Below are 17,478 nucleotides of genomic sequence, written 5' to 3'. Positions count from 1 at the left end.
ATCGGCATTAGTAGACCGCGTTGCCCCGAGCGAGCGCTGATCCGTCCGTGAGTTCCGGAATCAGCTAATCGTAGTTTAGGCCTCAGGGAACTGGGGTAGGGGCTTTGCCTCTAAGGGTATACCCGTTCCTGACTATTGCAGCCCGCTCCCTTGCACACGATGCGCTGCTAAACAACTTAAAATGCGAACAAAAACAAATCAAATGAAGAGATAGGGGGACGTGGAGAGTGAGCTGGCTGGGTTTATTCGCAGCACGAAAATGTACCACTCGTCCCGGCACCTAGTGAAGGATGCAACAAGGACTGAAATACCCGACGAGACATCGGAACACGCAGACGGAGAGAATGACGCAAAAGTAATGCGGCACCTGTAACGGAGACAGGAACAAAAATAGTACCACGCAACCCTATAATTGCGGAAAGACGCACAGTGGAAATTGCTGAAACTAACCAAATGGTTTCGAATATAAGCCGAGTTGGAGGCCTGTCGACTATTCTGACGAAAGCTGAAGAGGAAAGGCTTGCTAAGAAATGCACGGCAGTTGTGAAGAGCATGCGATCTGCGACGTTCCTCCAGAAAAACGTCAGCAAATGGATGATGAGGGCTAATGGAACTGGAGGAGCTCCTGAACAGGATTTCATATTATAGGCGGGCATGGAGAGTAGGAGAAAATCTACAGGAAGCAGAAACAACCGCGCCTCTCGATGAGAAGACTACCAGTACCAAACTGATTGCAGACAGTCCATTGCAGAGCGAACTGGGAAAAAAACGAAAGGAGGAAGGGACATCTGAAGGAGAATTCACTCAGGTACTTTCCAGGGCTCAAAAAAAGAAGACGAAGAGGAACAAGAGACAACAACACGTCGCGCCGTCAGAAAACCCTCTGCCTAAAATTAAGGTGGACATGAAGGATAGAGCACCAAAAGGAAAGGTGAGGAGACGATGGACTAGACCGCCAGCTCTGCTTATTAAGCCAACAAAAGGCAAGACTCTTGTGGAAGTCCTCAGTGAAATCCGTTACAAGAGTAAATCCGAAGATAACGGAGCAGAAGTGTCTTCCATTCATAAAACGAGGGGTGGTGAAGTCCTAGTCGAACTAGGCCTGAAGACAATAAATATAGTTACGTTCTCTGAAGCAGTCGAGGGGCTTCTGGGAGAAAAGGCGTTGGTTTCCAACCTGGAAGCCATGTGCTCTCCCTTTGGAAATCCGGCACCTTGACTGCCTCACAGAAAAGAACAATGTAGAAGAAGCCATGAAACGCGAATGTCCGGAGGTAATCAATGCCCGGATTGCTATCACCTCTGCGAACTCCTGGGGCCAAAAATCGCTGTGGTGGAAGTTGCTGAGCAATACGCGAGGAAGCCTCTAAACAGTGGGAATTTGGATTATGGGCACACATCTGCAGCCTGTCGGGCACCTGAGAGAAGAATAACATGCCGTAAATGCGGTCAGGCAGGCTATAAACACCTGGAATGAAAAGGAAAACTGCGTCCTATGTAAGGACTGGGGCGTGACTGATGAGAACGTTGCGCACACTGCGAGCTCGGGATGATGTCCAGTCTTAAGAGCAGAATTGGAAAGAGCTAGGACGCGGTCAACATGATTTGCATTCTGCAAATCAATATGCACCGGAGTACAACCACGCACGAGTTGCTGGAAAAAACCGAAGTAGTCATCGTGACTAAAAAGAGAATTCCAATCCTGCATCCCATATCGTTCGGCGAGTCGATAATCGAATCAAAACCAGTGGTAATGTACCTCGGGTTGCCTCTTGACTTAAAGATGAGTTTTTTTGAGGAAATCATAGCAACAGCGAACAAGGCTGCAGTTGGAGTTTCGGCGTTAAGTAGGCTAATGGCAAATATTGAGGTTCCTATGTCTAGCAGGCAATGTCTCCTGATGAGTTCAACGCAGTCTGTCCTGCTCTACGGCGCAGGAGAGGTATGGGCTGACGCTCTTGGCAAGGAGGTATATCGGAAACGTCTCGGGCAAGTACAGAGACGAGGAGCTTTGTAGGTGGCGTCTACGTACCCTATTGTCTCTAAACCGGGCGTGATGGTGATCGCGGAAGTGATCCCGTTGCCCTTCTTGTTAAGGAGCGTCAAGCCATATACAAGCGCAAGGGAGACGAGTAGCAGCTCTCTTGGCAAAATTAAACTAGAAGCAGATGGACTGCGCGGCTCATCGGCAACCTAAGTGTGTGGCTGAATCGGAAGCAGGGTGAGGCTGATTATTTCCTTACCGAGGTTTCCAGTCTTACCTGCACAAGATTGGAAAGGCGCGATCTCCGGATTGTGCGTTTTGCAATGGAGTTGTGGACGACGTCCATCACACTTTTTTCTCTTGTGAAAGGTGGAATGGGGTTCATCAGCAGCTCTATTTAAACACAGGATCTCTCTCCAGACAACATTGTCGAAGAGATGCTGTGGAGTGCTGGCAGGTAAAGCCGTGGTGCCCATTACGTTCGGGTCCTTCTCGTTGCTAAAAAGATAGAGCTCGACCAGTGGAGGAGCCGGATGGTAGGGAGTTCCTTGAACTGACTTTGATGCAAGGAATTCCCTGATTTGAATGCTCCGCAAGGCGGGAGAGTTCGGGGACTAGCCCGAATTACAAACGGTTCCAGGCTAGCTCTCTGACGATGGGGAGAGGTGTTTAGTTGGTAGTCTGACGACGTACGGAACCAGAAGTCCAACACTGCGTGCGTAAATACATTCACCTACCCTACCCCCGTGCCGTCCGGTTCCATGTATTATCTCGCGCAGTCGGTGTTTAGGCAGGTTTCCTGCATTTCTCTTTCTATGAAGAAGTTTTCATACGGGTCAAGCTTAACCTGCTTGACCTCTCTTAGTATTTCGACCTCGTCCATAACATGTCCTTCTTCAATTGTGATTGGCCATCATGAAAGGAAGCAACATACAGCAGTGGATAAGATGAAAACGAACCTGTATCTGGTAGTTTAGAAAATAGGAAGATTCAGGCTGCTTCCTTTTTTACTCGGGCTGTGGCTTTGTCCCGGGGTTCAAACCAGTTCGGCGAGGAGCTGCCATTTGTTCCCTAGGAATCTCCTGGCATAAAGTTTGAAGGACATGAACGGGTGTTATCACAGCGAACCCGAAATTCTTGCTACTAATATGTTTCGTGGTTTTTTCAAAATGCGCTTTTAAAAAGCCCCGCACTAAAAAATACTTCTAGCAACAACAGCGCCATCTTTTGTCCGCTCCCTGGAGCTGAGCAAATGACATTTCAGGTCAGTTGGTTGTAAATGACCTTGTCAAGGACCTAAGTGCGGTTGACAAACTCCGTTTCGCCGGTCGAAGTCGCCTTGAATTCCTTGAAAAATTGGCTTAATTTGCAGTCGGCGAAGGGATCTATGCTTATAAACTTGAGATTCGCATGACCAATTCATAACCTGTGATTTCTATGCTAAATTCATTGCTATTGCGTCTTGTTTTCATTCGAAATTATTGACAAATGCGCACGAGGGACATGGAGGACTATTAGGACATTAATTTTTCATTGCCTTCACCGTCATTGCATTCACTTAATCCGCTTTCATGTCAGAACAATTACAATAATTAGTGCACAAAGTACAAATTCCAAATGGTTAAGTAATTATATAAGACGAATTGAGACAAGATTAGATAACAAGATTGATGGCAATCATTGTTAATTCAAAGTAGCCAAAGTGATGATTCGGTACTTTTTTACGGAAGTATTTCGCAATTTCGGGGGCGATATCAATCGTTGACTTGCTCTCGTCTGTCGCTTGCATGTGCGAAGAACCGAGAACCGCGATATCATCCATAAGATTGTTGTCGATCGTCACCTCTTCGTACAAAGCGCGGCGGCGTCTTGTTTAATTTCTCTAATATTTTGTCGCGTGCGACTGTTTTTCGAGTGCCTGTCAATTGCCGTCGTGTCACACAAAGTTGTTGACTCAAATGGTTCGATTGGGAACAGCCAGGCCATATAGAATCGCTGAAAAAATAGAAATCTAATACGTTCTCCTAGTCGGCGCCAAATCAGTATCGGAACGGCAAGGTTAGGTTTAACCGCCACGGGTGATTGTATTAATTGTAGCGAAATGAATCTGAAGGCGACGTTGGCCATTGTATTTGTTTTTGTTGGATGTTGCAGCAATGTTGTGTTCCTGGAGCTGCTTGTCAAGTAAAATGCAAAGTTCACTTGGATATGCAACAAGTTTTCTAATCCCTCCCCCCACATAACATCAACAGGAACGATCCAGGATCCGGGAATCTCATCACATTCCTTCAGTTCGCGTTTATTGCGGTCGAAGGTTTCCTATTCACATCACGATGTGGAACACGCAAGCCTCGAATCGGACTCAAGGACTACTCAATTCTGGTTCTAATGTTCTTCGTTTCGTCCGTTTGCAACAATTATGCCTTTGACTTCAATATTCCTATGCCGCTGCATATGATCTTTCGAGCGGTAAGCCAATGTCCACACAAAACTCCAATTATACTTTGCTTTCATCCCCTCAGGGTTCGTTAATTGCCAACATGATAATGGGCATCTTAATCCTGAAGAAACGTTACGAACTATCAAAATATGTTTCTGTGCTAATGATAACGGCGGGCATTGTCATATGCACAATTGTTTCCGGATCGGATGTGGTGAGTATAACTCGAATTCCTGCCAACAAAACCCTCAAGTCGAACCGGTCGACATAGTTTTAATAAAAGCTAAAGTTTAGCCAATTTTCCTGTAGCAAGATACCAGCAATCCAGACATCCGGAAACCACAAGGCACGGAAAAGAGTCAATTTTCAGTATTCTTTTGGTGGACCCTAGGGATCACCTTGCTCACTGTTGCGCTTTTCATATCAGCTCGAATGGGAATCTACCAAGAAGTACTCTACAAACGCTACGGCAAGCACCCGCGCGAGGCACTCTTCTACACGGTAATACTGAATGAAACCAGACCTACACCCCCAGTTTGCGTCCACTATAACCTTCAATTTCATTTACAGCATCTCCTTCCCCTGCCGGGGTTCCTGCTACTCTATCGGAACATAATCGAGCACATTGAAATCAGCTCATTAAGCCCAGAGATAACCGTACCCATCCTGGGCGCTTCAATGCCATCCAGTTGGGTTTATCTAATTGGGAACGTCCTCACGCAATATATTTGCATTAGCCAAGTTTATGTCCTTACAACGGAGTGTTCATCATTAACTGTTACGCTTGTTGTCACCCTACGGAAGTTTGTGTCGCTTCTATTCTCAATTGTTTATTTTCGCAATCCATTTACAATTTACCATTGGATAGGAACCCTTTTGGTATTCACAGGAACAGTAATTTTCACAGAAATCATACCAAGGATACAAAATGCCGTCTTTAGGACGAAGCATACAAGCGTGACGGCAACAAACGCACATGATTTGAAAAAGAAACGAAGTTAATCAAATTGCATCTCATTTGTGACGATGAAGGGGAGCAAAAGGAGAGAAGAAGGTGGATATTAGGCTAATTGAAATTGGAATACTTTGGTTAAAAGCATATATACATACAAAACTCAATAAAATTATAAGAAAAGTTAAAAGAATGTTTTATTCCCTCCCAGTTTTCAAGATTTTAGGATAGCGAAAGCTGATCTAGCGCTGTTAATGCGTCGGGCAACATCCAGTTCGGGGTCACCGTCCGCAGAAACCACGTCTCCTACAAATTGATCGACGCCTTCAATGCTCTGCCCATTAATGCAGACAGGGAATGTACGATTTTTTTATGGGGTAGGGTAGGTAAAGGCATTTACGCAGGCAGTGTTAGACTCCTGGTTCGGTACGTCGTCGGACTACCAACCAAACACCGCCCCATCGTCAGAGCTAGTCTGGAACCGTTTGTGACATTACTTCGGGGAAGTCCCCGAACTCTCCCGCCTTGCGGAGCCTTCAAATCAGGGAATTCCTTTCACCAACGGAAGAGGAGAGGAGGAAGGGAACTGTCAGTTCAAGGAACCCCCTGCCATCCGCCGGTCGAGCTCTATCTTCTTAGCAACGAAAAGGACCCGAACGTAACGACCAACACGGCTCCACCTGTCAACACTCCTCAGCATCGCTTCCCCAATGTTGTCTGGAGAGATAGATAAACAGAGCTGCTGGCGAGCCCCATCCCACCTTCCATAAGAAAAAAAAAGTGTAATGGACGTCGTCCACAACTCCAATGTAAAACACACAATCCGGAGATCGTGCCTTTCCAATCTTGTGCAGGTAAGACTGAAAACTTCCATGCCCCTCCCGCGATCACAATCACGGCCGGTTCAGAGACAGCACGGTACAAGACGCCACCCGCAAAGCTCCCCGTCTCTGTACTTGCGCGCAAGACGTTTACGATATACCTCCTTGCCAAGAGCGTCAGCCCATACCTCTGCGCCGTAAAGCAGGACAGACTGCGTTGAACTCATCAAGAGACGTCGTTCACTAGACGTAGGACCCCCAATCTTTGCCATTAGCCTACTTAACGCCGAAACTCCATCTACAGCCTTGTTCGCTGCTGCTTTGATTTGCTCAAAAAAACTCATCTTTGAGTCAAGAGTCAGCCCGAGGTACTCTACCGGACGCGCCACTCCCCGTATCGTAAGCGACCCGTTAAGGATCGTTGACGACCCCTGAGGGCTGCTGTGATTTACTTGAAGAAGCTCATCTTCGAGGCGAGCATTAAGCCAAGATATTTAACCGCTGATTTTAACTCTATAGTCAACTTACCAATCGATATGGGACACAGGTTCGGGATTTTCCTTTTGGTCAGGATGTCTACTTCGGTTTTTTCCAGTGCAAGGTTGAAACCATGAGTAGTCATCCGTCCGCTTACCCATCGCATCAATATACCGAGTTGCTTTGCATCTGTTCGACAGTGCATCCAGTAACAAGCGCCGCGACATCATCTGCATAGCCGATCAGGCGCGACTGTTCTGCATATCGAGTCTCAGCAAACTATCTACAGAGATCCGACCCTAGGATGGATCCTTGTGATACTCCCGATGTGATTTCCATCCTCCTCTGGCCCTCTAGCGTCTCATAGAGCAGGGAGTGGTCTTTCAGATGATCCCTCAATATCCGTAAGAGATAGCTTCGCACGTGGAATGAATTTTCTAATGTGGCTAGCGCATCTGTTCATCTTTCGGAATTGAAGGCACTTTTGACATCAAACTATCCGTCGAGATCGGCGGCTGTGTGCCTCGGCTCGATGAACCGCATCCACGACCTCCATAACAGCATCCACTGTGGATCTCCCTGTTCTGAACCCGAACTGCCTTGCGGATAAGTCCCCAGCAGCGGATCGCTTCAGTGAGTCTAATCCTGATGAGCTCCTCGAGCATTTTCCCGGCCGTGTCAAGCATACACAGCCGTCGGTATGCAGACGGGAGCTTCGGGTCTCCTTTTCCCTTGCTGATCAGCACGAGTTTGGCCACCTTGCAGTGACAAGGAAAAATGCCATCCTTCAAGCAAGCGTTGAACGCCCCTAGCACCAAGTCTGGCCATTGGCGGAACACCAGTTGGTAAACTTCCGCCGGGATACCATCATATGATTATACTCTGTCCGTATAGTGCATGCGTCCTCGTTGGCATGTAAACATTGTGCCAAACGGGGGAGCTTATGACACTTCCTCCATATGTCGGCAAATTCTGCCGTCCACCAGTAAATAGAAGGCTTGTCACGGTTGGAACCCCTTCGGGATATGGAAGCGGCGTCAGGTAAAAGCTAATAAACGTTATCCCTAAACACCGAATCCAGGAAAAGCCAATCACTCGGCCTTCGGCAAGAACACGAAGTCGAACGTCGTCCTGAACCTAGATGGTAGCCGTACCCGATAAATGGAGATGCCATGAAGCCAGGTCCCCGCAGCGAACTGCGCCAGCAACTGGTGAGCGGTTGCACTCCGGTGCATGTTAATTTGTAGAATACAGTTCATCGTATTCGCGCCCTAGCCCTTTCCAATTCCGCTTTAAAGATTGGCCACCGTCCCGAGCTCGCAGCGTATACGACGCTCTCACCAAACGCAACACGATCCCAGCAGAGAAGTCAACTTTCGCTTTCATTGCAGATCTTCATTTGGTGACTTACCTAACCGCATATCCATGCGGTGGTGGAAGGGTAGTATAGGTCCCAGGGCGAAACGTGGATTGGTACTCACGGTACTGTACGCACAAAACCTGGGAAACACAACACAACCCTCCGTAACACCTACAAGGGGGAAATGGATGCCGCAACAGCCGAAGCTATGTCCTGGAAATGAAGCATCAACAAATGATCTTCACAACCACCTGAAGAACGTTATCATTGATACGGCCACAAAGATACTTGGCCCCAGCCGGTTGTTGCTCCGTTGATGATGATGATGAGGTAATTACACCCAAGAAGGGAGTTGGGACGTCAAGCAGTCGATCCAAGGTTAACATTGGTACACTGCGTGGACAACAGCCAACAAACGCCAGGGACCAGCAAAAGCACGTCTGAGATAAATATATCAGACTTCAGGAAGGAGACAGATCTCAATGGCGCAGGTGCTGAAGGCCTGAAACCAGAAGAGGCCCTTAAAAAGGCTCAGGATACACCTAAGCCATCTTTACCGTAGCCGAAACAGCGGGGAAGAGCAGAGATTAGCCCGTCCATCATGGTGGTCAGGAATTGGAGGATGTCGGATGAGCTCTCTATGTCTGATAACAGAATAATCAAATTCGATATTGACGGTAATTCCGAAATAAAACGAATAATAAGGAATCCCAAGAGAACCGAATGGAAATTCTATGCGACGCACTTGAGCAACATCATTGCCCAACTTCAAGGGGGCGGTGACATCAGGAGCGAACTGGAACTAGGAACAGTGGCGGAAAACCTCAACACAGTCATCATTGACGCTTACGAGATCAGCTGTCCAGCTAAGATAGTTAAGTCATCAAGGGATTTACCATGGTGGAACAGGAACCTGGTCAGAATAAGAATAGAGGCACGAAAACTCTTCAACCGAGCAAAACAAACCGGGGACTGGCAGAGGTACAAAAATGCACTGATTGCGTATAGCAACGCGATCAGGAAAGCAAAACCGAACAGCCTCAGGGAATTCTGTGAAGGGATCGAACAAATCACAGAAGCAACCAGACTTTACAGGGCTGTAGCCAAAGACGAGGCAATTTCCTCTGTCTGTTTGAAGAAGGAAGATAAGACATTTACCGAGAATGAGGAGGACAGGGTACACCTGCTTCTCAGAACTCATTTCCCGGGGTTCTACGCTAGACCAAAAATTACTCTCTAAGACGCATGTCGGAAATATTTGTCGGAAAGCCATGAGGGCTCTGATGCCTTGTAGATCCATAGCAGGAAAAGAATGGGGTTGCAGCCCGAAGATACTACTTTGGATATATACTGCAATAGTAACGCTAATGATTACCTATGGAGCGGTAATCTGGGCAGAAAGAACCGAACTCAGCACACAAGCCAGGGAATTACACAAACTCCAAAGACTGGCTTGCGTGTGTATCAGTGGGGCAATGAGGACATGCACAACGGCATCCCTGGAAGTCCTTCTGGAATTCACCCCTCTCCATCTGTACATACAGATGCAGGCAAGGAGGGCAATATTCAGGATGGCCGGGAGTATCAGTGAGGCGGGGAAGGAATATTGATATTCTTTCTAGGTGGTATCCCGAATTGTTGATACCAAGGGATAACATGACAACGAGGTTTCACTTTGATAAGAAGTTCGAAACACGTCGGAATAACAAGGCAGACTGGGAGAGCGTGGCTGGGACATACGGTTTAAACCAGCAACTGATTAATTGGTACACAGCAGAGGGAGCATTGGTTCAAGGAAAATGTACTTGGAGCCAATGGGTAGGTATACTAGCATATTCCAGGTGGAAATATACATCATAGACAAATGGGCCTCCTTTAACCTCCAAGGGAACTACAGGGGGCAGAACATTGCTATTCTCACCGACAGTCAAGCAGCGATCAAGGCACTTAGGTCCAACCAGGTGAACTCTAAACTGGTATGGGAATGCCTTGAGAGACTGAATACACTCGGCTCGTCCAATAAGGTCTGGATGCTCTGGGTTCCAGGCCATGTTGGGTTGGAAGGCAACAAGGCAGCGGACGAACTATCCAAGAAGGGAGCAGGGACGCATTTACAAGGACCAAAACCCTTGTGTGGAATCGCGGAAGGGGGGATGGAGCAGTCCAGGGTGCTTATTAGGCGATACGAATCTGTGGCACAAAGAATTGCTTAAACCTCACCAAGAAGCAGCTCCGGTTCATAGTGGGAATTATCACTGGTTACTGTCGGCTAAACTATCAATTAGCTAGGGATATCATACCAGGGACATCTTGAGGAAATTAGAGCTTGAGTGAAAATTATGCGAGTCTATTTCGAAATTGCATAATCAACCGAATTTCGTCAAAAATTCCATTCCTTCCCGCCAGAAAAAGCTTCAAGCCCGGGGAATCACCCCCTACCCTCGACGGGTCTGCGACCTACTAATCTAGAAAAATTGAATGCCAAACCAAGTCCACTGTACCTTTACCCCCCTAATATGCAAAAACACGACAATCGGTTATCAAATTACTGACTCAAATGATTTATGTGCAACAGCCATTCAGTCAGTTTGACTGTTTGATTTCGACCCAACCCCTGTTGCTAGTAAGTAACGGCGATCATAGTATAGTAAAAAAAAATTCAAGTTAACAACAGACATTCATAAATATGCTCAGATTTAATGCAAAAATCTTCGCTGATAATGAATAGAATCTGAAAAAAACTTAAGTTCCGTCACTGATATTGATTCTAAGAAGCTTTTTCAGATTAAAGAGCTGAAATTAAAATAATCAAGCAAAAAAAAAAAACGAAAAGTAATCACTGAATATGTAATTCTAACATTAGAAGTAAAGAACTTTGAACTTCAAACCAGTACTTCATTTCAGCTGCCATTTATGTGCAGTATATCACGATGGGGTTTGAAGAAAGTGATACCATTTTAGGCATATATTGCGTACCTGCATTGGAGCGAACTATCTGAACTCTATTAAAACTTTTGTGAATTTGATTGAATGTCGTTTTCGTCTCCAGATCTCCCTTATCTAATCTATGCTCTTAGGAAGCACAGATTAGATTTAGTTCGTCGTTGGGCTGGAAGTAGGTTCACCTAGCTGACGACTATCAACTCGGCTCTTGGTCACGGCCGTATGGATAAATTGAAGCAGCGCGAAGGACCCCAAACCAATGTAGACTGCATGACCAAGGCAGATCTCAGCTTCAAGTCTTCAGGCTCCGAATAACTTAGACTCCTTTAATTTCATTGAAAACTTAAGCCCTTAAGGGTTTTTTTTTCGGATAAGCCATGGGACATGGGTTGGGATCGACCTAAAGTGATGTTAGCAATCTACTTTTGGCGCCAACTCTCTCAGCTCCACGTTGGGCGCCAAGGTGATGCAACGCCATACTCCCATCGTAAGAGAGTTGGCGCCCAACGTGGGGCCAACGTAGAGCTGACTCCCATTGTAACAGAATCGGCGCCCAACGTGGGGCTGACTCTCATCGTTCCTCCTTCACTACACTGGGCAGGAACTTCATATTCCGCTTAGGTATATAATGTTTATTAATATCGCTTTGCCGGAGGTTCTTCCGAAATACCCTGTCACCCTCCTCGAAGGTAAATGGTCGTACCCTTAAGTTATGATGGCCAGCTGCTCTCTGCTGGGCCAGTCGTAGTTTCCTCTTGTACCCCCTGAAGAAGATTCAAATGGAGCAACAGAGAGTAGGACCCTCTGTGAGTGATCATATTCTGACCAAAAGCTAAAAAGTAAACACGGAGAAGTAAGGAGGAGAGAGGGGGGAGGTCGTTGATGAAAAATAAAACCAATAAAGGACCCAGAATAAATCCTTGCGGGACCCCAGAGGAAGGAGAGAAGAAGTGGAATGTGTAGCTGTCAAAAGTTAGTTTGCAAGTATCCGACGCGCCCCATCCGTAGCAAAATACCTTACGGGGCGCCCACACAGATCCCAGTGATGGCCAGGCTCCCGGCAATTCCAGCACAGTAGAGCAGACACAATAGCTTTCAGCTGATTATCAATCACCTCGACCCTCGAGGGAGGAAATTCCGACTCACTGGAGACCTCTCTCACGATGAGTTTGAGAGCTGGACGAGAAGAAGTAAGGGGTGAAGGGTACAATCTCCGAGAAGCTCCAAACCGAACTCTAGTTCTGCGGCTGCCTGACGAAGCTGTGTTACAGTGCTAAGACGTTGTCTGAGCAGAGCTCTTCTGAACATAATTCTCATCCCTGCTTGCAGCATATCGAGCAGTTCTTTGTTGGCTAGGGGCGTGGACAGAAGAATTTCGGTACGGCTCGGGGGACCTAGCGAGTCCTTATTTGGTACGGTCGCCGAAGAGCGAACCGGGCGGTGCTCCGGTGAGAGTCTAAGTTCCCGGATCTCCTCCCGCGGCCGCTCAATCTGCTGAGTGAGCGCAGAGGATTGTTCTGTGTGTATGTTACGTCCGGTATTTATTTGTCGAGGGGGAGGGGTGCGGGGCGTTTTTAAGTCAGCGCTTGATCGTAGATCCACTGAAGGCGCTGAAAAGGCGGTCAGTTCCTTTCGAATCTTACGTTGAGCGGCTTTAATAGAGAAAATAAGAGGAGAGGGTTGGGAAACTCTACGTTTTGTGAGGAATCTGATAGGAATCGTGGACCTAAGTGCCTCCAAGCAACGAATACTAGGTAAATTGTGTTCGTTGACGACATCAAGAGTTGACATCTTTTGTGAATACTTCGAGCTGGATCCAACTGTTAGAGCTCACCGAAATCTGATTTCCAGGCCTGACGAGAGGAGGATGGAAAGAGGGGGGGGGGATACCCCTCGACCCCGGAGTATTCTAAGGGACCGAAATAATGACAAAATGGGTAATAAGGGAGCCAGGATAATTTTCATCTCAGACCCCTATCATTCTCACCTTTGGCCCCGTTTTTCGGCATAATTTTCACCCCGGGGCCGGATTTTTTTTCTGCGGTCCCGCTGATTCCCTTGCCCCTATATCGATCATGGTCTCGTGAATTGTGGCATTCACCGTCAATTGGGCTCTATTTACGGAATAGTCAATTATGTCTTCCCACCTGGATAGTATTTTTCAGATATTTCTTTGTAGATTTTCATCGCCTGGACCGAAAGATATTGGCAAATTTTAATGAAAGTTATACAAAAAATTCGGCCCCAGGAGAATTGCCACTTTTCTCCGCTCCTACTCACGCCCCTCCCCCTCGGACCTGATTATAATATACATATTTCCTTAGACAAGAAACAAGATTAGGAATTTTCCCTTTGGACCAGAATTCAAGGCAGAAATAGTGTTCTAATGAGAACTACTCAAATTATATTTGTTCGGATTCACAATGACTGATAACGTATGCAAATATCTATCTATAGGAATTTGCCTTATCTGTTTGGACTATAATCTCTCCTAATGGAAAATGTGAGATAATAGCATGTTTTCAATCTAATATACATCATTATAATGTATTCATCGCAATCTTTCTCAATTGACATATTAATTAGGGACTTCGAATGTGTTATCTGTTAATTCCCTTAATTGGAATTATTTTCCAATTGATTCCAGGGTTTTATTCTCCTTTTTCCTCCTCACTACACTGATTTGCAATTGAATAAATATTTAGAATGCATTTCAAATAGAAGATTAAAGAAAGTTGTTGGGACTCAAAGACGGAAGAATAACAGCAACAAGTCATAGCTAATAGTGTTATTTGGATAACCTCTCGTTTCAACAGAAATAAACTCCATATGAAGGTTGAAAGTCCAAATATTTGTCATGTATTCATTTTGCACTCATCAAAACTCGTAGAAGAAAAAGGATCTCAACTAAAACATCTCTTCAAGAGTGAACAATCAAAGAAAAGATTAAATCCATAAAACTCCTGTGTGGAGCTACCAAGCCATCTCATTGAGTGGAAGAGGGGTCTTGCTAGGAAAACCCTGAAAACCACCCGGCGTTCCCTCTTCAAATCGACCTGATTTGCTAGACGCGGTCCTCGCGACTATTGGGACCTCATATACTTTCAGGGGAAGGGGCCTGGTGTCTATAGTGGACCTGACATTCATGAGCGCCGCTTTAGTCAGAAGAGTTGCTTGGCAAGTTAGTGAGGACTACACTCACAGTGATCACCAGGCGATCGGCATGGAGATCAAGAGCGAATCGAGCTCGAAAAAGAGCTCCCACAGATTGCCGGGTAGGATGCCGAATTGGACGGCGAAAGCTTTCAAAGGAGACACGTTCTCTGCGGGGCTTGACTCTGATATATTTCCGATTGGTATGACCATAAAAAAAAACCACCCAGATCACCCAATGGATGACGAAACCATGCGATGTCATTATGCCCAGAAGGCCACTGTTCCCCAACCCCCATTGCTGGTGGAACAAGGAAATAGCAGGCTTGCGAGCCGCAAGGAGGCTTTACCAGAGGGTCAGACATATAGATAACTGCGTGGCCGCTTAAAGGAGACGATTCACAAAAGTAAGAGGAACTCTTGTGGCGAGGCCTAGAGGTTAATAATGGAAAGACTGCGGAGATTACCCCAGGTGACCTGCCCACACCTCCTGAAACAGATTGTTACATTCTGTCTCCTTACCACGAAAACAGCGGAAAACAAACGGTGGCCCAGGTCAACGAGTACCTATCCCCAGTTATCAAAGAGGAGCTACCGGAAATATGTGGTAGAATCGGTGACAATAGCGTTGAAGCTGGCAGTGAAGACCAGGCCCGACCTTTTCGCCAACACCTTGTGCCTAAGAGAAGGAATATTTCCTGCCCAGTGGAAGAAGCAAAAGTTGGTGTTGCTTTCCAAACCCGATAAGCCACCTGGAGATTCAGCATCATATCTTCCAATCTGTCTGCTGGATACAATGGGAAAAATGACGGAGAGAGTCATATATAATAGACTCCTACCCATCATCGAAAGCGGCAATGGTCTCTCGCAGCGCCAGTAGAGGTATCTACGAACCCACTTTACGACGGATGCAATAAGCTTGGTAGTAAGCCAGATGCACTGAGTGATGGTGGTTGCTGTGCCGTGATGGGGCTGGAAGTCAAAAAGACATTCAATTTCGCCAACTAAAGTCCAATTAAAAGCGCATTGGCTGACGTAAGTGTTCCTGGATATTTGGCGTGCTTGGTGGAGAACTACCTGGTACGGGACGGATGAGGGTCCCAAAGACTACATCGTCAGAGCAGGGATTTTAGGTCTCCTACTGTGGAATGTCATGTATAATGGAGTACTTGTGCTTCCTGTCCAAGAGGAGGATACGATTGTCGGCATTGTCGATGACCTGGTTGTAGTTCTTGCAACAAAACACCCAGAGGTTGTGGAGGTTTATGCAACGGAGACGCTGAGAGCGCTAAAGATCTAGCTGGAAAAAGCTGGATTGATCCTAGCGGATGAGAAAATGGAAGCAGTCTTAATAACGAAACGTAGGAAAAACTAAACACCGTGAAGGTGGAAGTCAGTGGGTATATGATCGTCTCTAAGCTGGCTATCAAGTACCTGGGGTGATAATTGACGCCAAACTGAGCTTAAGGGAACACCTAGAGTATTCATGTCAAAAGGCAGCTGGCGTCGTCACGGTACTTGCAAAAATGTTGGCGAACGTCGGTGGGCCGAAGCACTGTAGATTGATTGCTTTTAGCCGGATTGGTGCGATCCATCCTACTTTACCCGTCACCTGTGTAGGCGGAGGCACTCACAAACTCTCAAAGGCGAAGCAAGTGAATTTGGTTTACCACTGATGGTCTTGAGGGTTTGCAGTGCCTTTAGAACCACATCTGATGAGGCAGGACTGGTGTTCGCGGGCATGTTTCCAGTCGACATTCTGACGAATGAAATGAGTATGCTATGCTATGCAGAACGTAAGGGCGGGCACACAGAATGTAGGATTGCGGCAAGGTCAGAGTTGGAAGTGGAGGAATGTCCCGGATAAGTATCACCTCTGTGAATACTCGAGACCCAAAAGTCACTGTGATGGAAGTCCCTGAGCAATATCCAAGGTAACTCCTTACCAGCGGGAAAATCAAAATTGGATGGGTAGTATGCAGTGTACGAATGCAGATAATCTCCATCAAGTGGTACAGATGTCTGGACTATGAACACATGTCAACAACTTGCAAAGGACTCGACAGGAGAACAGCATACCGGAGATCTGGCCAGGTAGGTCAACAAGCGAAGATCTGTAATGAAAGTGAAAATTGCGTTCTCTGCAGGGATCGTGGCGCGTCCGGTGCGAGCTTCGCACACACTGCGGGGTTGGGACGGTATCCAATCTTTAGGGCGGAACTATTATAGAAAGGGCTAGGGCGCGGATAGCATGATCCCCATTCTACAAATTAACATGCTTCGGAGTGCAACCACTGTTGTGCTACTCAGCGAGCAATTCCGCCACAGAGACCCCGTTTCATGGCATATCGATTTATCGGGTACCGCTGTCATCTGGATTCGAGACGACGTTTGACTCGTCGTGGACGTGTTCTTGTCCAAAGTCGAGGGATGGGTTTGTCTGGATTCGGTGTTTGAGGATAACGTTTTTTAGAGTTTATCTCATGTCGAATGAGACGATGCCAGACTTTCGGCGGTGGCTTGATGCTCTGGAGGACGCGGAAGAGCGAATCCTGGTAGGCGGTGACTTTAATGCTAAGACCCTTGAAGGGGGCATGCCTCAGCCCGACTCCAGGGGGAAACGGATTCTGGAAATGGTGGCGAGAACCGGATTCGTAGTTTTAAACACCGGATCCGCGCTAAGGTTTTTCCTTGTCGCTGGAAGGTGGTGCTCAAAGGTAGCAGTGAAGGAGCCCTGTCGGCCAAACCAAACCATAGTGGCACCACCGGGAGACGGTGTATCATATTGGTTTGCCGGCAGTGATGCAGTAGTCGAATACTCCAAAGGCCTAATTAGGGCGATGAGACCCGAGACTGCACCGGGACTCATCTTAAATGGCAATAGGTCACGAAACCTTACCAGGGGTATACTGGTACTATGGGAACCGGGATAGCCCCTGAATTCAAATACTTCAGGAGAATTCCTGGTGTATGTACGTTCAGCTCGGTTGTTGCGGTCTGTTTGCAGCTGGAATATCGGCCTTTAGTCGGCTAATGGCGAATGTTGGAGGTCCTATATCTATTAGGAGACGTTCTGTTCTATGGCACGGAGGTATGAGCTGATGCCCTTGACAAGGAGGTGCATCGTAAGCGCCTTGCTCAAGTGCAGAGGCGGGGAGCTTTGTGAGCGGCGCCTGCTTATTGAACTGTCTCAGAACCGGCTGTGATGATGACCGCGGAAGTAATAGCGGAAGAAGACTCCTAAAACAGAGAGCGCAGGTCCAGGCTAGTTCTCTGATAACAGGGAGGTGTTTAGTTTGTAGTCTGACGGCGTACTGTCGCGGAAGCCCAACACTCTGTGGTTAAACG

At 46.9% G+C, this 17,478-nt stretch overlaps 1 protein-coding gene across 1 annotated transcript; it reads left to right on the top strand.

Annotated features, from left to right (window-relative positions):
* Nucleotides 1-3,254: 3,254 nt before the first annotated feature.
* LOC119660892 (UDP-xylose and UDP-N-acetylglucosamine transporter) lies at nucleotides 3,255-5,566 on the top strand. Its single transcript, XM_038069823.1, has 5 exons — nucleotides 3,255-4,168; nucleotides 4,237-4,453; nucleotides 4,507-4,638; nucleotides 4,734-4,925; nucleotides 4,995-5,566. Exons 1-5 carry the CDS (start codon nucleotides 4,086-4,088, stop codon nucleotides 5,424-5,426), a joined length of 1,056 nt encoding a protein of 351 aa, XP_037925751.1. The 5' UTR covers nucleotides 3,255-4,085; the 3' UTR covers nucleotides 5,427-5,566.
* The last annotated feature ends 11,912 nt before the right edge of the window (nucleotides 5,567-17,478 follow it).

This window comes from Hermetia illucens, chromosome 7, assembly GCF_905115235.1.
Source record: "Hermetia illucens chromosome 7, iHerIll2.2.curated.20191125, whole genome shotgun sequence".
Classification (NCBI taxonomy): Eukaryota; Metazoa; Arthropoda; class Insecta; order Diptera; family Stratiomyidae; genus Hermetia; species Hermetia illucens.
The sequence above is the reverse complement of the archived record's forward strand: the minus strand, read 5'-3'. Positions and strand labels throughout refer to the sequence as shown.